Source organism: Lolium rigidum, chromosome 7 (genome assembly GCF_022539505.1).
Source record: "Lolium rigidum isolate FL_2022 chromosome 7, APGP_CSIRO_Lrig_0.1, whole genome shotgun sequence".
Taxonomy (NCBI): Eukaryota; Viridiplantae; Streptophyta; class Magnoliopsida; order Poales; family Poaceae; genus Lolium; species Lolium rigidum.
In genome coordinates, this window is record NC_061514.1 from 69051502 (window position 1) to 69072845 (window position 21344).

General features: G+C 45.3%; 2 protein-coding genes across 2 annotated transcripts; both read left to right on the forward strand.

The window, feature by feature from the left end:
- The first annotated feature begins 8767 nt into the window (after nt 1-8767).
- Nucleotides 8768-11450, forward strand: LOC124675900 (serine racemase). The gene is made up of 7 exons (XM_047211975.1): nt 8768-8919; nt 9368-9560; nt 9651-9737; nt 9822-10052; nt 10520-10593; nt 10671-10857; nt 11099-11450. Exons 2-7 carry the CDS (start codon nt 9373-9375, stop codon nt 11343-11345), a joined length of 1014 nt encoding a protein of 337 aa, XP_047067931.1. The 5' UTR covers nt 8768-8919; nt 9368-9372; the 3' UTR covers nt 11346-11450.
- A 531-nt stretch (nt 11451-11981) lies between these two features.
- On the forward strand, nt 11982-16064 carry LOC124674319. The gene is made up of 7 exons (XM_047210355.1): nt 11982-12298; nt 12704-12848; nt 12970-13061; nt 13540-13633; nt 14469-14566; nt 15560-15825; nt 15914-16064. Exons 1-7 carry the CDS (start codon nt 12011-12013, stop codon nt 16062-16064), a joined length of 1134 nt encoding a protein of 377 aa, XP_047066311.1. The 5' UTR covers nt 11982-12010.
- Nucleotides 16065-21344: the final 5280 nt, after the last annotated feature.

Consider the following 21344-nt stretch of genomic DNA (forward strand, 5'->3'; position numbering starts at 1 on the left):
CGTATCACCAGCCCTCAACTGACTCTTTCATCGGGTAGTCGAAGTAGTTGACCTTCTTCCTGACAACGAAGCCGACGCCGCTAACGATTGGAGGACCGTCATTGCCGTTGTGGAGTTTGACGTAGAAGATCTTCCTCCACAAGCCCCATTGGGGGTCAATGCCGAGGAAGGCCTCGCACAGGGTAACGAAAATGGAAAGGTGGAGAGTGGAATTGGGAGTTAGCTGCCAGAGCTGAATCCCGTAGAAGAAGAGAAGAGAGCGAAGGAACTCGTGGGCAGGAAGAGACAGCCCATGGAATAGAAAAGCGGCAAACATGACAGTGAAACCTTTTGGACGCCTTGGGCGGGAGGAAGAACCTAGATGAAGGAAGTCGGATTCGGCAGACGAGATGAGGCCGAGCGACCTCAACTTCTTCTCCTCGTGCTTGGAGATGGTGGACGCGGACCAATCGAGTCCAACCTTGGCCGCGTCTGCGGTAGCGCTCGGGCCAGCGGTTCTCTTCTTCTTGCCCATGGTGGCTAAACTCTTGGAAGCGGAAGCAACGGCGAGGAGGAAGCAGGGATGAACATGAGCAGTATAGAGGTGTAAAAAGTGAAAACAGAAAAGGGTTCCTTATTTATAACGAGGAGTGCTTGGAAATCGTGGCCGTAACTCTGGTGATCGTGGGAAGATGGGCGAGGATCCAGTCGTACACGTGTCCAAGTAAGGGAGATGAAACCGGCGGCCCATTACTCCCACTACGCGCGGAAATCGAGGAGGCCCCTCGGTCAATGCACAAGCACTAATCATTTCCTAACTAACCGCGCATAATTAGGGTGGGCCCGTCAGGTCATGTCCTGTTAGTCAGACCACCGCAGTGGCTACGTCATCAATAATGTCATAAGAAATATCGACTCCACGTGAAGCATCCGAAGTAAACTGAAACAATCGAGTGGTTTGGCTTAAGTCTACACACGATTGCGAGCATCCGTGTCTAGAATCGGGGGCTACTCCTATCGGGAGCGCTGAACGCGCACCCGATAAAAAATTGTGGACTCAAACACTTCGCACGGCCCACGATCATGCCCGGGGACTTGATTCTGAGTAGGGTAACGTTGTTTTGCCATCAACAGTTAACCTGCATCGATTTATCGAGTAAAGTTGGGCACATTACTCAACATCCTTTACATATTACCAACAAGCATAACCTTACTTGAAGATATTGAAGACCCGATATAGAAAAATATAGGATGACCACGACAGATTTGAAGAAAACATCGGCAGAAGAAAAACATTCGAGTAGTACAACTTGAGTCTACGCGCGGTTGCATGCATCCGTGCCTAGACTCGGGGGATACTCCCATCGGGAGCGCTGAACGCGCACCCGATATAAAAGGCGTTACTATTACAAAGGAGTCAAGATCTCCTGGTAATTATAAACATTCGATAGAAGACAATTTCTAGTCCCTGCCCGAAGCTTCTTCGGCCAGTCACTCGGGGGCTACTGATGTGGGCATTAACCTTCGGGTAACTAGTATTGTGCTACTTCTTACGGCCCAACCAGGGGCCCATGAAGAACATCCATCGACCAGGGTGGGCCGCTATGTCGGTTCCAAGGAAGGAGTATTGACGAGCAAGGCAAGAAGACGAAGAAACAAGGAAAGCTTAGATGTAGAACTCTTTGTAAACCAGTCGGACCCAGATAGAACTCTCGAGACCTGGCTCCCAATATAAGGGCCAGGAGAGGATCTGCCGAGGGACACACAATCATCATAGCCATAACCACCGCAAGTCTAGAGCTAGGTCATCGTAGAACTTAGCCTCTCGACGAGATCGTAGTCGAAGCCTTCGACTACCCCATTATAACCCGATAATTTCAGTAATCAAGATCAGACGTAAGGGTTTTACCTCATCGAGGGCCCCGAACCTGGGTAAATCGCTCCCCTCGCTTGTTTGATAACTGATGTCTCGTGTCAGCCTACAGGATTCCATCTACCCTAAGCCCCAAACGGAGGGCATTTCCGAGGAGTACCCTCAACAATGAGTTTTATAAAGTTGCTACACAAGTTTTATCTCATTCAGAAAAAGTGAGGAGATTCTTCCGTACATTCCATGTCCAGGAGCTCAAATTGTCCATAATCGGGGACACGGCTAAGATCTTAGTTTTTAACTCTCGAGAGGTTGTGCACTTTCACCTTAAGACCCATTCCACCCAGAGAGAAGAATTAGACAATATCTTTCAGAAGGAGGAATTCAACCATACCAGCTAGAACCGTTCCCACTTGGCCACATCTGAATGTCTAGCAACAGGATGAACCATCACAACCTAACTAATCCTGGCAGAGCCCATAATACCATAAGGTTGCACTGGAAGCTATCTAAAACATGGACGACTTGGTAATCTCTTTGTTCCTTGGTGGCCTACCACAAGTGAACCCTCAGGTGATAACCACCACACCCATGCTTAAACCGCAGGTATGTGACCCTGAGTAGCCACTCAACTTCAGTGAACCCTCAGGTGATAACCACCACATAATTCTCCTGAGTAACCACACCACCATTCAATACCATTCCACCCAGGTGTTTCATTAAGGTTGTTAATTTTCAATTTTTCAAACACTCACAACCAAGTAATGAAACAACGTTGGCATTTGATGTTGTAAATATCCTAGAAGGGGTTTAAGGGTAGCTACACACTACTAGGATTGCTAAGCATTGCATATATACTTTACTTTTGAAAACAAAATCCTATCATGCATACTACTTAAAACTCTAATGCATAGTATAAAATAAGGTGAGATTTGAATGTCACTCGCCTTTTTGGTAGTTGAAGTGCGTTCACTTCTCTCAATCAAGATACGTGCCTCTCCGTACAAACTATAAGATAAAATATGGCACAACATAAACACACCATTCAACAACAACATAATCAAGCAAGGAAACAATTTAGAATGGTTTGTTATTCATTTTTTTTATTCTTTATTTATCTTAGTGCTCAAAGGACAAGGAGATATGGCATGAGGCATGGCTTGCAAGATATGAATTTGAGATATTGAATGGATGGATCAAATACTTGGAAAGAAAGTGATTATCTAAGTCAAGTGCTCAGAAGAAAAATGATTGGTAAGAACCTATGGTCAATGGTTGTTTGCTACTCAAGGATGGATAATTATAATGATGCTTGTGTTTAGAAATTCTCACAAGCATCGCAAGTGCAATTCAAAATGCAACTTGACATAGTGTGAAAACACTTAGCAAAGTAGCACAAATACACACATAGATTTGGGTATGAAATAATGATACATGGGATTACTCAAATTACTCATTTGTAAGTTGAATAGTTTTATTTTAGGTCAATGGGTCTAACTGAGGTTCGTTAGGCATGATAGATATTGGGATTGGATTCGAGGATCCTAATGGATAACAAGGGTTCGACACATGTGATATGGGATATAGTATCTCCAACCCACCAGAGTAAGGTAAAAGTCTAAAATATGACATGCCACAATTTACTCAATTAACTCAATTGTTATTTGAATAACATGGCCTAGGATAATATGATTTGGAGAGATGTGATCATGGGACATGATGAATGTGTTTAAATGATTTTGGTAGTTGGACTTGACTACAGGCTTCACTTTAGCAGAAGAATCTTGTTTAGGATAATTAAGGAAATGCATCTATAATTAAAATACTCAAATTCTCATGTTTGCATTTGAATAATTTCAAAAATGTTTGAAATAGCTTGGGAATTGGTGTTACTGATTTGGAAAATTTTGGGATGTTACATGTGTATTCTCAAAAAGCATGAGCTGGATGAGCCCCTCTAAACAATTAGGTGGAAACTCTCCATGATGATGGACACAAGAATATTTTTTAAGCATACTTATCTATTCTTTTTAAAATTTAAAAATTCATATTGAAATCCCCCATTTTTGCTTACCAAACAAACAACGCGCAACAACGCTATCCGGAGATAATCCATGCATATGACCACTACAGTGCCAAGGGGATCATCTGATGTAGCCCTGCATGACTTTGGACACTATGGGGACACCTGATGTGGGCCCCACATGCTAGCAACCTTCTGACGCCGAATATCATGGGACACATCACACATGTCCCTACAAGAGGGACTGAGTGGTAAATTTAGAAAGTGTAATTTTTTCTCTCCAGCTAACATTGTCCTGCCAATTAAATAACTTATGCATGATTGTGTGCATTATGGATGGTTGTGTGCATAAGTCGATGCAAAGAGTGGGGTTCTCGTTTTCTTAAACAAAATATTCACTTAGAAGTGGTTTGGAAGCTAGACTTTTCTTTCATTTGTTGCATTTTGAAATGAATACATGTATTCATTTTATTACATTGTAATTTCAGAAATAGACACTTATTTGGTTGCCACAGGAATTGCAAATGACAGCTCTGAATGGCAACAGGTCTGCTCCCCACCGGAGAGTGCCTTCTCATCCCCATCCCCATTTTAACAATCGGGGAGGCTTTTTTCTCATCCCCATCCCCATCGGGTTCGGGGCGGGGATCGGGTTCCCCGTCAAGAAGTGAAATTTAAATGATCTTCTCATAATTTCACGATCTTATATTTTTGACACACAATAGTAAGAAACTTTTGTAATATATAGTTGGTAAAATGACGATAAATTAGTATCATATATTAAATATTATTGAAATATACTACACCAAACACAATATTACAATATATAATATACCAACTTATATGTATATACAATTATAGCGGGGGATAACGGGGAACGGGGATGGGGATACCTTTTAATCTCCATCCCCATTTTAGATAGTGGGGATCAAAGTTTCCCATACCCGTGCCCTAATAGATGAATTTCCCGTGGGTTTACGGGGAACGGGGCCCATTGCCATCCCTATTGACAGCAGAATTCAATATTTAATTTGTAAATGGTTTCCATAGAAAAACGCAAATGACAGGTCTCAACTTGGAATCATGTTTACCCATGGTGTCATTTTGCTGGATTTCATAAATGAAACGACGACCCAATTCTGTGGCAACTAAACAACCCACCTATGAAATTCTCAAATGAATTCCAGGATTCCATACCCAAATGATGGATACCAAACGACTTCTTAGGAATAAGTTGCTCTTGAGGTGTATTAAGTAGCAGCTCTTGGGTTCAAATCCAGTCTTCGAATGCAGGAAAGTAGCTTGTCAAATGTCAGGGGTTCACGCAGCAAGAAGCGTGGGAGATGTTAACCCATTTTTAAAATTATACATTGAGAAAAGATGTGAACACTGTCAAATGTTAGCCCTAAATTTTTATCATCAACTCACGAATTGATAAGGACGACGGAGTACCTCACAGATTGCATGCTTCTGGATCATGATTCATCATATGCTTAATGATCGCAGTCATGTTTTCTTCAGTTTTTCTTCAACTTGTATATGAGATTTTTTTTCGATAAAAGGAATATATTAATATTAAGAGATACCAATTACATCCAGCCTCTGCAATAACGCACCACCCTAATGGCACTACGGATGCACACAGGCAAAAAAAAGAAAAACAAAACTAAGAAACAAAAGTCCCGCTACAGTATCTCGGGCCTAACAACAGTAATATATCCACCGCCATGACAACACTTGAATTACAGACTCTCCAAAAAACGACGCCTCCAAGAAGGAAACAATGCTCAAACACCGTCGTCGCCCGATCAAAGATCTTAGGTTTTCACCCTGAAGATAGTCCCCGCTCTCAAAACAATGCCTCCACCAAGGTCACCGCTGCATGGCAACCGATTAAGGCCAGACCTTGGGTTTTTACCCTGAAAGGTAGGACTCTGCGCTTCACCTGTGTTGTCGCCCCCACTGTCATACCGCTGCCGTGAAGCCCAGACACCAAGCAAGCCCCTCAACAGCGCGGAGACTTGAACCTCCCTTAGCTAGTCCTCCCCTCCGGCCTTCATAAAATTCTCTTCTTCCGACTTTCATCATGGATCCATAGTCACTTGATGTCAACACAGAAAAAAAGCTTCGCGCCGCTCCCTCCAGAACCAAACGGTCGGAATAAACGCTTGGGTGCGCACGACCGAATACCTCCGATCCAGCAAACTCCAGGCAAAGCACTGTTGCATTCGCCGGCGGAGCCTTCCGGAACTCAACCCTCCGGCCAGATCACGAGTCCAGGCCTCCGGTAGGTCCTCCTCTTCACGCAAGAGAGGCCCTAGGACCGCCGCCTTTATTCAGGTCGGACCCCCACATCGGCGACCATCCCGGGCTGGCCAACCCAACCCTCCACCGGCGACACCATCGCCGGCTTCCAAGCTCCTCCATCTCATCGCCGGATGGCGGTGATAGATCAAAGATCCACCACCACCAACCGCAGGCCGACCCTCTCCGGCGAAGAAGAGGCCACCTCCTCCGTCGAACCCAAGGCTGCTGCCCCGGGCGCCCTCGTGTCGCGGAAGAAGCCCGAGATCGCCTCCACGCACCGACGAGAGGCGGGGGTGGATGGCATGGCGCATGCCAAGGGCCTGGCCGCCGCCCACCACCAGCCCCTGCCGGAGTGCTGCGGGAAGCCGACGTGATGAGGGAGACCGCAGCGCCGCCCATTCCAACCGCGCCGGCCGGTCCGCCAGGGGACAGCCAACGGGAGGAGGGCCATCGTCGCCCATCCCACGCGCGCCTGCTCCGCCATGCATCGAGGAGGTGGGATCCGGCCGCCGTTCTCCACGCAGCGACGAGGAAGGCCCCCGCCGCCGCCACGCCCCGAGGGACTTTGCCCCGGCGGCGCTACCGGCGGCGGCGGAGGGTGGGATGCAGGAGAGGTTAGGGTTGGGGTGGGGTGCGGGAGTCAGTTTTCTTCTCCTACTACATTCATTATGATAAGACTACTTGTAGATGAGATAGAAACACTTAAAGAGGTAACGTGCAAAGTGTGCAACTGCTAGTTTTTGAACAATGTAAGTTAAACCACTTGCTTTCGATGCCACATTCACATAAGTTGGTGGCGTCAACGCGAGGTACTTATTTTGCGAGGCACTCCGAGAGGGGTCGGGTGGTAATTTAGGATTTCATTTTTATACCACCCGGTCGGCATCGTTAGATAACTGATTAACCTCAAAAGCAAACGACTTTGACTGATGTGTTGAACACTTGTTTGATTGGTTTAGGTTGTCGTTGATTAGTTTAATCTGTAAGAGTGACTAATGGAGCTATTGATCCTCAGAAGCAACCTAGCTACCCCTAGTTTAATCTGTAAGAGTGACTAATGGAGCTATTGATCCTCAGAAGCAACCTACCCCCAAACGAAACTAATCAACGAGAACCTAAACCAATCTCTTACACAGGACCCGTGGGTTCAAGTTCTTCCAAAGGCAGCATAGTGCATGGCAAAAACGTCAGCCATTAATGACGAAATCAATTGGGTAATTGCGTACTGTCAAAAGTTCAGATTCATATTGAACTCCGACGTTGCCGACTTGCCGGCAAATTTGAACTCATCTCTTTTATGCCGTACGTCATGGCGTCCACGGAAGACCTATCCACTATTGTCAAATGTCAGGCGTTGAAGGGATCAAGCTTGGTATTCGGTGGTTATTGCCGCATCTAGATTAGCTAGCTATGTTCACTCCTGATGTGTAGTGATTTTTTTATTGCGACGGATGTGTAGTAAATTTCTGGTACAAGTCCTTGTCCCCTTTAAACAAAACAAAATTTGCGCCATTAGTCATCGCTCTTGCAAATTAAGCTTTCGATGGTAGACTAGACTGCTAACATGTCTTGTCTCCCTTGAAACAAAACAAAATTTGCACCGTTAGTCATAGATCTTGCAGATTAAACTTCCATCGGTACACAAGACTACTAACATGTCATGTGTCCCTTAAAATAAAATAAAATTTGCTACATTAGTCATCGCTCTTACAATTTAAACTTCCAGCGGTAGACTGGACTAGTAAAATGTCGGTACCTAGATACCGCCGATGCCTCAACAACCTTAATGCTCGTGCCCTCAATTTGTTTTCCGTTAGGCATCATGTGACTGCATTGTGCATACCTCTTTTACTCGGTATTTCTAAAAATCTTTGCGGCAATAAAGAGTTATATGGTACGGAGAAAAAGAATCCATAAAAATAAAGTTCAATTTGTTAGCTAACCCAACCAGTACATGTTGTACTATAGCATAAGTCGACTAGTAAAGCTTATGCATCGAGAAAACATATAAATGAAGACATGCAAAACTGCCATCACGGCACATGTACATGTACATGTACAGTAACAACATGAAATGTGTATAAAACCGAAAATACTCAACAAAGTGCACATATAATACTTTCAGCGGTACGAAAAAAATGTCAGTATTATCAGCAGGAATCTAATTTTAAGGATCTTGGCACGAGAAAGGCAACGGTGCAAACCTTTCTTAATTCAGGCAGACAATTCCAAAAATATTTGTTTGGAATTTTGAATCACAAAAAAATTGAACATAGAATACCACAGCCGTCCGCATCGGGAGGGAAATCTCTTCAAAACTCTCTCACTACGCACTACTAGACACTTTTTTTTAGATACGCACTAGACGCTTGTGTATAGAGCAAACTGCCTTTTCAAGAGACAGACATGTTTCTAGTGATTTTGCAGAAACACGGGCCATCCTGAACCCCAATGTGGGCCCGTAACACATGAAAAGCCCAAGGTCATCGATTGGGCTCTGGCTTGTACAGCAGCACAGCGCGAGGCCCATCTCGTTCTTGGATTTTGTTCTTGGGAACGATCCTTACCTTTTCCACTTCGGCAGAATCCGCCTCCGAATCCCCATCCCCAAGTCCCCTCAGTCACTTGCAAGGTCCACGAGATTCCCCCGGCTCATCGTTAAGATTCCTCTTCGCGCAAGATTCCTGCGTCTCCTCGTCCAAATCTTCTTTCAGCATAGTGGTTCCTCTTGATTTCTGCGGTAACGTCTACTTCTACTGTCGAATCTAACTTGCCTGTACCAACTTTGCTTGAATCAATCAGTTTGACGATTATATTATTGCTATCGCTTTCCTATCTTGTTGATGGTTTCCTTGATCAGGCAGTTGGATTAGCATAGTAGGAGTAGATACGGTTCTCCATTTCTTTCTCTTTCACCACATCAGTACATCACCGTACAGCCAAGAAACGAGAACTGCGAGTCACTGAACTGAAATCCTTTTTTTCTATTTTTATTTGATGCTTTTTATGTACGCGAGATATGCAGTTCACTCTGATAGTGTGGTCTACTTAGTACTTACCAGTACTAGTTATGCTTTGTATGCAGTTTAACACGCAATATCTTGAATCACTGAACTGGTGTGTATCGTTATAAGTGTTTCACTGAGCCAAGGACACTTCAGCGAATTAATGTAGTCAATACTTGCTAGGCCTAATGGGGAGCAAAGATGACGATAGTCAGATCACCGAAGGCCAGGGCTATGCTGCGGACATCAATTCCATCAGAGAGGCGCAGGCCCGCATCGCCCCATACGTGCACAAGACACCCATTCTGTCGTCGACATCTATCGATGCCATTGCCGGGAAGCAGTTGTTCTTTAAGTGTGAATGCTTCCAGAAGGCGTGAGAGTTACTGCCTCGTGTGCTATTTGCCTCTGCAATGTTTTACAGTACATGGTGCTAACTGCTGTAAGCATACATTCTTCTGTGTAGAGGGGCATTCAAGATCCGAGGGGCATCCAATTCAATATTTGCCCTTGATGATGACCAGGCATCAAAGGGTGTCGTGACACATAGCAGGTTGATACTAATTCCGGAGTTTCTTGGGGGTTTGTTCCAAGGTCTGAAGAAATTAAGATACTGATAATATGTTCTTTTCCTCAGTGGGAATCATGCTGCTGCTGTGGCTCTAGCTGCAAAGTTGCGTGGCATTCCTGCTTACATTGTCATACCCAAAAATGCACCAGCGTGTAAGGTTGAAAACGTTAATCGTTATGGTGGTCAAGTTATCTGGAGTGATGCCAATATGGAATCAAGAGAATCTATCGCTAGAAGAGTCCAGGAGGAGACTGGTGCTGTTCTTGTTCATCCATTCAATGATAAGTACACTATCAGGTTATCTTTTGCCACCCGAATCTTTTATTGTCCTCTGTTCTTTACTTGATAGTTCTAATATCTAGGCAAAAAAACCTTTGATGCAAAAGGTTAGTTTGAATTTGGAATGGAGGGTAGGCAAAAAAATTAATCACATGCTTACTCAGCGCTGACAACTTTTCTTCCAGTGAAACAATCACAAGTATATATAATTACTTGAAACTAACCTTGGCATGTATAGTTGCCTGACTCTTTTAGTCTTAGTAGCTTGTTTCACCCAACAACTACAACCTTTTGCACTTCTCATGTAGGACCATTCTAGACTTAAGGAATATCAACCCGTTTTGTCACAAAAGAGTGATATATTTTATGCAACATACATTCAAAATCCTCGTAGTTTCTTTTGCGCCTTGCTGTTTTGGCAGTGTTGGCTCTAAGTGCATAGAATTTCCCATGAAATATGGAAATTTAATTTGCTTTTGTTTCAGTGGTCAGGGTACAGTATCCCTTGAACTTTTGGAGCAAGTCCCTGAGATCGACACGATAATCGTTCCAATTAGTGGTTTGTACTCTCTTAGCTTCTTCTCTAATGTAAGTGGTCCTTTCTAATTTGACACTTGTTAAACGTCTAAACTACAGGCGGTGGTTTGATATCTGGTGTGGCACTGGCTGCAAAGGCCATAAATCCTTCAATACGTATTCTAGCAGCAGAACCAAAGGGTGCTGATGATTCAGCCCAGTCCAAAGCTGCCGGACGGATCATCAAACTAGCTACAACCAACACGATTGCTGATGGACTACGAGCTTTTCTCGGTGACTTGACATGGTAAAGCAATGTGCATTGATTGAGCACGTTTGCATCATCTTTTGCACTTGCATTATTATCCTTTAGGTTGGTACCATACTAAATTATTGACCCTTTTGCTTTCATTTCAAAGATTTCCATGAGACAGTAAATGCTAGTTTGATAAAAAAAAATCTTAAAAAGTGTTTTCATGTGAAAATCCTGAAATGGTTTGTATTGGATGTGATTCAAGACATGTTTACATTTAATTTTTATATTCTAGGCCGGTGGTGCGTGACTTGGTGGATGATATCATCGTCGTGGATGACAATGCAATTGTGGATGCCATGAAAATGTGCTACGAGACGCTGAAGGTGGCTGTGGAGCCTAGCGGAGCCATTGGCCTTGCCGCTGTGCTCTCTGACGAGTTCAAGCAAAGCTCTGCTTATCATGAGAGCAGCAAGATAGGGATCATTGTTTCTGGAGGGAATGTGGATCTCCGTGTGCTATGGGATTCTCTGTATAAATGATGACTGGGCCATATAACTTTGTATCGAAACTGAAATGCACCAGAAGATTTGCTCTGCAGACTTGTAAACCCCACTGATTTCTACTGGAAACTGTCTGTTGCTTTACTGGGTGCAAAACATATTACCACACGCTTTATCAATTCCATGGTTTTCTGCGAAAATTTTAATATGTTTTCAGTTTAGGGTGACAGTGGCAATTGAAGCAATATTTTCATGTTACAAAAAAAGAAGCAATATTTTCTAGAATACACAACTGAAGCAGTATGAATAGGTAACGTCGAATCAGAAACAACATAGTACCTTTTTACTGATCCCAGGTTGGTTAACATGTTGTTTGGCAAGTCGATGAATTAATCTGATATATTCTGAAAGTCTGAAGTAAGACTACAAAAAAAAGGAAATACCACTGTTTTTCCTCGAGTTGCCGGAGATAGCAGTGCTACTACTACCACTACAAAAATTCACCAGAACCCATCTCCGTGTGAGCACGAATCTCAAAGCACCCTTCCCACCCAAAACAAACCAAACCCCTTGCTACGCTCGAGTCGGGCCAGTACACGTCCCACGCCCCTCTTCCTCCTCCGCCGCCGCCGCCGCCGCCGCAAAGAAAGATACTGCCGGGCGCGCTCGCGGGATAGAGTGCGGCGGCTCGTCTGTAGCAAGCGATGCCGAACAAGCGTCAGAGGGAGGCGAAGAAGCGCTTCCGCGAGGCGAATCCCGGCCTCTGTCCGCCGGCGCCCGCCCCTGCCGCCGATGGCACCAAGAAGAAGAAGAGCAAGAAGAGCATGTTCAAGAAAGTGAAGAAGCCGGACGCTGGACGCGGCGGATCAGGGAGGTCGAAGCACCCGCTGCGGGTTCCCGGGATGCGGCCCGGGGAGCAGTGCTTCATCTGCAAGTCCACCGACCACGCGGCCAAGAACTGCCCCGAGAAGTCCCTCTGGGACAGGAATAAGGTACAAACCCACCATTGCTCGGCCATAATTGCTGTATCCAGAAACTTGCGAGGATAGTTTGCTCGCCGTAGAATTGCTACTTTACTGAGATTCCACGAACCTAAGAGCAATGGATGATGTTAATGACCGGAAGAGTTCGTTTATAGCAGTGTAGTTCTAATTGTTCGGGGTTGGTACAAACGTGGAGTGGCAGAAGTGATGATGATGTTCCCTTAGCTTGACCTTGCTGGATGAGATTGTCACCGAGTCCTTACTGTCACATGAATTCGTGGTGTTTTTGAAAAATGTTCTGTATAGCTACATGGTGTTTGATCCAAACATCTGTTAGCTTAATGTCTGAATTTTCCAGTTGCAGGAACTCAGGTTCAGTATACCAAAGTAATAATATTGCTATGTTCTTTTCAGATCTGCTTGCACTGCAGGGAACGGGGGCATAGTCTGAAGAACTGCCCTGAGAAAAGTGATGGGAATTTGAATTTGAAGAAATTCTGCTATAACTGTGGTGAATCTGGACATTCCCTTTCCAAGTGCACCCTGCCCATTGAAAATGGTACTCCTCATCCATCTATCTTATACAGCTGCTAGTTTCTAGTGCTGCCAGTAATATTATCCTTTGGTTCCTTGTAACATGAGGCTTCCTCATGTGTTTAACATCGTTTTGTATTATGCAGGCGGTACGAATTTTGCGAGCTGCTTTGTCTGCAAACAGCAGGGACATTTGAGCAAAGATTGTCCTGAAAACAAGCATGGCATCTATCCAAAGGTATTGCACATGCTTCATTGTCGCTTCTCATCAATCATGATACTCATGCCTGATAGACGTAAGATGTTGAAATTGATGCACTTGTACTTTCATTGGGAGTTTTAATGCGGACAAACATATCACGCCTGATGGAAAATGGTTCTGGCTCACGATTGTTACGTAATTACTTTTTATGAGTTTAAATTGCATGTGGTTTGAGAGACAGTTCACTGTTTTTCTCCTTGAGTTAATGACACCTTATGCAAACAAATTGGTAGATAAGGGTTGAGAGCAAATAAAAACTTCCATTTGATAAATGATAAGTTCATACTTGAATTGTTCATAGGCCTTATTTGTCTGAGCTCTCTGATACATAACCAGCTTGTTGTAGCTTTAGCTTCTTACTTTTTGTTACTGTTAAGACTGCTCTACCTTGGTATGTTTACTTTATGGAGTCATTGATTCCTTGTGCTTTTATTTGAACTCTATAAAATTGTAGGGTGGTTGCTGTAAGATATGTGGTGAAGTTACACATTTGGCCAGGCATTGTCCAAACAAACGGCAACATGACTTCACTTCCTCTATGGATGATGGTAAACAAACTGGAACTATTCCCTTGACATATCTTTGACATCTCATAACTACCGTGCATTCATTCTCAACATTTGGAACGCCCACTTGTGTGGGATGTGCTTGCAATCAATCTTCAGTTACCTGTTATCATCATTTATACTTGGCAAAAAAATGTAGAAGTGTAATACTCATTTATAAGAATGCTGGCTGAATTTAGAGAGTTCATATTATACAACTATTTGAAGACTTCTTCAGTGTTGTTACATAACATGAGCTTTAGAGACGCGAATTTTTGGCACATGGGTGCTATGCACCCCATAAACCCTAAAATTCGTGGTAATTTTAAATATTGAAAAAAACTCTGAATTCTCCTAGAAACAAAAGATGATCAAGTATTGTACTCGTATAAAAATTCATGGGCTCGAAATGATTCCCATGGTATCCTGGGCAAAAAAGACAAATTTATGGCGAATATAGCGTGAATAGTACATGGGCATGGGGCTTGTTCGATTTTATCTTTTTTACCCAGGATACAATGATAGTAATTTCCTCGCAAAATATTTTTATACAAGTACAATACTTGATCCTCTATGGTTCCCAAAAGGATTCGGAATTTTTTACCTTTTTTTGAATTACTGTTTTTTTTCTTTACATGTATGAGGTGCTTGCATGAGCATGTATGTATTTTCCGAGCTTTAGATGCCTATGATAGAAACTGTGCGAACTCTAATATCTTCGACAGATTCTGCTGTTTTATATGTTGAGGCTGTGTGCAAGCCGGGGCAACATATCTTCTGTTGTAGTTGTTCGTTACAGGAATTCCTATTTGCTCATTTGTCATTATTCTTGTTTTAGGTATGGTGAACACGGAGGGAGTCCACCAGGAAGACCATGCTCTGCGGGGTGGAGATGATCTTGAAGATGATTTCATCGACGAAGAAGAACCAAAACCCGCCAAAGCAAAGAAAGCCAAGCTACCTAGTTCGGACTCAGCTACGGGCAATGGTGAGAAGAATGCCAGTGCAAAGGCGAAAGGAAAACAAGCACCGAAAGTTGTAAAATTCTTTGGTTGAACAATGGCGTTTTTGTAGTTTATGTGATACATATGATCTTCCTGGACAGAACTTTTTTGGCGGGATCACAACCATGTAACTTACAGTGATTGTTGTTTGTTCACTATGTGGTGTTCGAGAAGGCAGTCTTTTGAGATATCTGATGGTCCTTCAGCGCACTTATTAGGCTCGTTCTAACCGCTTGAAGTTAGCAGTGTTGCAGCAAGGCCCCCTGAAGAATGCTGCTTTGTTGTCAAAATTACTACTCCCGTCATTCCTAATACTTGACTTTATTGGGTTTTCCTTAGTCAAACTACCTCAAGTTTGACCAAATTCGTAGAATAATATATGAACGTGTACAATGGCAATTAAATTTAATTAGATACATCACACAATATTGATTTGTTGTTATTGATATTTGACACATTTTTCTAGAAATTAGGTCAAACTTAGAGAAGTTTAACTTAGCACAATCCTAAAACTTCACTTATTTTGGAACTCCAGGGAGAGATGGATGGGCGGTGGAGCCTATGTTGATGGAGCACCTCTCGATCTCTAATGGCTGACGGCTCTCACGATTCACGAAGGAGGGGACCTGCTTGGTCAAACGCCCCTCTTTCTCCTCCGAAGAACGAGGCGGGCTCCGGTTCTCACGAAGGATGGCATGCAAGCCTCCGGTTCCCCTATATTTCACCTGCCCCCTCCTCCCTTCCGGGCCTTGAGAATCTCGCCCGCCTGACGACCGTTGCCATTGTCCGGCTGCCGAAAGAAGATAGAACCCGCCGTCAGCCATGGTGAGGGCGGCGATGATGTCAATGGCGATGGATGCCGCGTGTGGATGCAATGCGAAGATAATGAACTGTGGTTGTTGTTTGTTTGTTTGTTTGTTGCAAGGCGAACTCTGCGTCGGGGATGGCGGTGAGTGACGAGTGCAAGCTCAAGTTCCAGGAGCTCAAGGCGAAGCGGAGCTTCCGGTTCATCACGTTCAAGATCAACGAACATACGCAGCAGGTGGTGGTGGACAAGCTGGGGCAGCCCGGCGACACCTACGCCGACTTCGCCGCCACCATGCCCGAGGGCGAGTGCCGCTACGCCGTCTTTGACTTCGACTTCGTCACCGACGAGAACTGCCAGAAGAGCAAGATCTTCTTCATCTCCTGGTACGCCGACTTCACCGCCACCATTCCCCCATTGATTGTTCTCTTCTTTCTTCCTCTCGACAAGTACACTGAAGCTGGGTGGCTGCAGGTCCCCGGACACCTCGAAGACGAGGAGCAAGATGCTGTACGCCAGCTCCAAGGACCGGTTCAAGAGGGAGCTGGACGGCATCCAGGTGGAGCTGCAGGCCACCGACCCCAGCGAGATGAGCATGGACATTGTCAAGTCCAGAGCCCTCTGATCTGATCTGATCTGACTCAACAAAATCCGACCCTTTCGTTCCCGACAGTAACACCACCTGGATCGATCTAGCTACATACGTACGTACACGTACATGCTCCCGCACGCATGCAGGAACAACAAGGCTCCTTTTCTGCGTCAGTTCCTGCACGCGCCCTACCGTATGCCCCCTTGTAAAGCTGATAGATGGTCTCGATCATGTCTTTCTTTCCCGTATGTTGCAAGATTTTAGACGGCATATGTCGATCTTAATTTCCTGCTGTTGCTGAGGCAGTGCGTGTACGTATTCATGTGCCCGTGCCTGCTGTGTGAGCGATTGACTCCAAGCAGGCAGACAATGGGCATTTCATCACGAAAACAAAAAGAATATACTACTCGTAGTAGCAAAGATTGTGGTTCAATTTTCTGCACGCCGCTGCCAGGCTTGGTTTTGCTCGACCGATGAATGGATAAATTAACCAAGGGCTCCTGGTTAATTTTCTAGTGCTAGTTTGAGATTCGATCTGACCACTTCCTTGAACTTGGGGGGAGTAAACAGAAGTTTTACTACACATACCAAGAGCATCCGGAGAAAATCAATTGATCCACCTCCGTTTCCTCTGCGACTTGAATGCTCCTCGTGATAACACGCAGTTGACTTGACTAATCTACAGTGGAAATTGTACGCATGATACTGTGCATTCTTTTGGTTTCTACCTCAGCTCTGTCCGTCGTGTCTTTGTCTATAATTAATCTCGTTCCATTCTGAGACGATCTAGCCGTGTAACATATAAGCCGGGCGCGGCATGGCTATTTGGCCGGGCCCTGATGCTCTTCGTCGGTAGTCATGGAGGATTCGGTGGACCAGTGGCGGCATCCGCCCCCGGCGACGGTTCGGTGGTGGTACGCATGATCCACGCCGTCGTCCTCTTCCCTGGTGATCCGGCAGGAGGGACTGGCGGCGTGAAGGCTGCTGGTCTTGATTTATTTTTGGTGGCGGTCCTCGGGTTTCTCACAAGCGAAGACGAAGATCTACCGGAGGGAGAGATGTTCCGGAAAGCTCCTCCGGCGAATTGAACAGTGCATCTTTTGCCTGGAGTTTGCTGAATCGGGCGGTATTCGGTCGCGTGCACCCATATTTTTATTCCGACCAAATAAGGGTTAAATGGACCATTGTTCTTAGTTTAGGGATTTAGTGAGCCAAGTAAATTTTGGGAGGAAACATGAGGCATGTGCAAATTTTGGGCGGTAAATCGAACTTTGTTCATTAAGAAATTTCCAGACATACAATCATAATCCAACATGGATTTTCTGTGCATTACATAACTGGTTAAATCCGCAAACAGTTCTCTCCTCTCTAAACTTTAAGGGGAGTTTTTCCCTATCTGCTAGACGGTAGGTCAACTTCACATGGGGCGAGAGTGCAGGGAGTCTACACATGGAGCTCTAGTTTTTTTCTAGCTTTCGACTAGAGCAAGATCAAATCTGATCGCACTCTCGACTGGAGCGAAGATAGTTGTTGTTTCTATGCTGCTGATGAAGAGAAGATGCATGAGTACATGAAGGTAGTAAGCTTCATTGAGTTCCTTCATACATCTAAAAGTATGTCATTGCCATCCGCACTAACACTTGTTCCTTTTGAATTGCAACGCTACCCGAGGCACCGTGAGTACGTTAGCATCCCAATCACAAACTATGCTCGATCAGATGAAGACGATCTTCACACCCCGTTTTGTCTGCAAGGCGCAGATGTATCAACCTAACTTGCTGGTCAGGGCAATCAACTCCATTGCAGACAACGAAGAAGAGTATACCGAGTACCGTCAGCTACAACCATGGAAGAGGGCGACCTCGTTTAGGACCTAGCTACGCAACCAGTTTCCTGCTTAGTGCTTCATGATCTGTTGATTTTGGGAGGTGCTCTCATATCTCTCCATTAGCTAGGAATTGCTTGAACCTGACGACACGTCTTTTATGGCCCATGACCCGTTTGCAATGCGCAGGTACTCCGGCCCATCTCCCTTTCTGGACATGGCATCAACTCGTGTCGCGAGAAATTTCCGTTTGCTTCGTTCATGTACTAGACGTTAGAAACACGTGGATAAACTAGCGGAAAGTGTTTTGGGCTCCCGAGCTCCAGTGCTCCTGCCATTTAAAAAAATAAAAGATATTTTTACAAGTTACTAAAAAATCTGAAAATAATTTTGGGGATTGCCAATGATACATCTCATAGTCATGCAAAATCTTAACCCGAAATTCGTTTTATTTTGTGCTAGATAAAAATGAAAAAATCTAATATGTTTAGGACATTTGAAAATTACTACTCAGATCTACACTTTTGTCATTTTTGTGTAGATCAGAATATAAAGTATTTCAAGTTGATTTTTTACAGGTTTGTGGAATACAGCGTTGACTATATACGGATTTATTTTCAGAATTTTTTGAAACTCAAAAATATGATTTTTTTATTAAAAAAACAGAACCGCTGGTGACCATTTGCACCAAATCTAAGTCCATAAACTAGACCCTTAAGCCTACGAGGAGAGACGACGTGATCGACACGGCACACGGCAGACGAACGGCGGAAACAATCACCGCCGGTCCTCTGCCGGAAGCGAGCCAGGAGCAGGACGAGTTACTCAGATGGTTGCTCTGTTTGTAAGTCACGGTCGTGCTAATAGCTGTTGGATGCGACGCACCTTTCCTTCGTTTGCAAGTTATTGCTGGGACCAATCGAGTGGTTGCCCGTTCCTAGTACTCCGTATTTCTTCAGTCGCCTGGTTTTGCTCTCTTACTCCTTCTCCCTGTGTCAATTAATTAAGCTTAGTCGACTAAGAATAAACTTTGTACTCAGTCTGATGATATTATTAAATCTTAGTTGCAACTCATAACTAGCATAAATTACAATGCAAATAAAATAATTTATAACTTAATTGAGCACAAAGTTAGTTCTCAACTTGCTAACCCTAGAACCAGCAAATCCCATTAATTAATCCAGACATTAACCTTTGTTTATTCGAATCTATCAAAGCTGGGTACTACCTCGGTTTCAAAATAAGTGTCACAGTTTTAAAAGATACAAATATGTCTAGATGTATTATAATGTGTAGATACATCCTTATATATACAATGCTACGACACTTTTTTTAATTGAGGGAGTACCTTTTAAAGGTTGTAATGGACCATAAACTTTATTTAGAGGGACAAAATACACTTATAATGCTTACAATATATCCAAAACCATTTTATGTATTTTCTCTTTTCATCTTTTTGAGGCATTATTTACGTTGCCATTAATTGGTGTTGTGGTCAAGTCATCACTAATTGGCTTACCAAATAACTCTATGGCTGTTTACCGTGGCAACGATTATTCGCACGCGTGGTCTCCACCTACATCTCATCTTTTCTAGTCCCTTCCTTCTTCTTGCCTCTCTCCCTTATCCTCTCGTTTTCTTCTCTGCGCGCGTCACCAAGGCTGATCTACTCTCTCATATCTCTCGCCACCACCCAAGCTAGAGGTGGTGACGTTGTGGATGGCCACCGCCGTGAATGCGGCCTAGAACAAGACCAAACCGTGATGGTTGTGGCGTAGGCGAGGATTGGCCTAGGATATCACAGGGGGTGGCATGCCGTTGCCAGGAGAAGAAAACGATCGTTCCTAGGGCCTAGAGGTATGGCTGGGGGCGAAAAACTTACAAAGGAGGCGACAGAGGCAGGGTGGGATAGTGAAGTGTCGCACCAACGCGTTGAGCACGAGTGGGAAGGAAACCAGTGCGACCGACGACGTCTTGCGGGGACGGAGAAGAGGCATGTGACAGGAGGAGGTGAGGAAATAAGTGATGTGAGGCGGCGGCGGTTCTGACAACATCCTTCCAACTTCGCCGGAGGTTGATGGAAGTGACCGCGATGGTAGTTCCCACAAGTTAGCCGCCATTTGACTTTGTTCCCAACTGTTTTGTTGTTGTTGTCAACACGGTTCTAGCATATTTCCTTAATGGTTATAAGCTCATACCCATAACTCAGAAGTACATTGGTATGAAATTGTTCACATTTCAACCTAGAGTCTCTCTGGATTGTAAGATTTTCTAAACTAGAAAATAGAAATAGGAAAACACATGATTTTTAAATACAACGGTACTAATATAATAATAATAAGAAGTGTCTTTGAATGGTGCCCATGAAAGTAAAGAGATAGAGCATAGGTGCATTTGACTTCTCAGATGAAAGTTAAAATGAGGTTGGCAGCATTTATTTTACTAGACTAAATACCAATTTTATTTTCCTCTTATTTGCAGGCCCATGCGTCAGAGAATGGCCTCCGGTCGTTTCTGTGCTGCCCGGTCCCGGTCGAACCGATTTGTCACCTGACCTGCTGGGTTGCTGCGCGGAGCGCGAGAGAGGGAAAGAGACGGAGGAACGGAACAGAGACCTCCTCCTCCCCCTGGCTCACCGCGATTCATCTCCACGCCGTTCCAGCGCCGCCGCCGCCTCCCGGCCTCTCTCATCCGCCGCTCTCTGGGTGGCGGACGCCGGCGCGAGCCTCCCGGATCTCGTGATGCATCGCGACTGATCCCACCTCCTCGCAGCCATTCCCCTGACCACCTACACACACTAGATCTAATCCCCGCCCACATTGCGCGCCGCGGTTTAGCTCCGATCCCCCCCACCGCCGCCGCCACTCTCCCCTTCGCTCCTTCCACTACCGTTGACCGCATTTTTATTCCGAGGCTTTATTCGGGTTTGGTTTTGATGCTGTAATGGCCGAGCACGCCCACGAGATGGGCGATTCCTCGCCGCTGCCGTCTCCGCCGAGGACGCTCACCGACGAGGTGGGCCCGTCGAGTCCGGGGACAAGCACGAGCACGCCGGTGCCTCGGGAGCAGGGCTCCGCAGAGCAGCTCGCGGCGGTCCCGCTCACCGATGAGGTGGTCTCGGAGGAGGGCGTCACGGGCCAGGAGACGAGCACGGGCGCGCCTGCTCCGCCGCCGATGCCTCAGGAGGAGCAGGGCTCCGCGGAGCAGCCCGCGGCCGTTTCGCCCACCGACGAGCTGGCGGGCGTCGAGAAGGGGGCATCAAGTCCGAAGGCGAGCAAAAGCACACCGACGACACCGGCTGACATCGCCCCGCCGCGGAGGAGCAGGCACCGGCCTCCGGGAGTGCCGGCCGAGGCGCCCAAGGAGGTGGCGCGGGCCGTGGACGCGGCTATCACGGGCAGCCGCGGGGGCGTGGTGGACTGCCTCCGCGACCTGGTTTCTGACGAGCATGGCGACTCGCCGCACTATGTCGTGGACGTGCTGCTCAA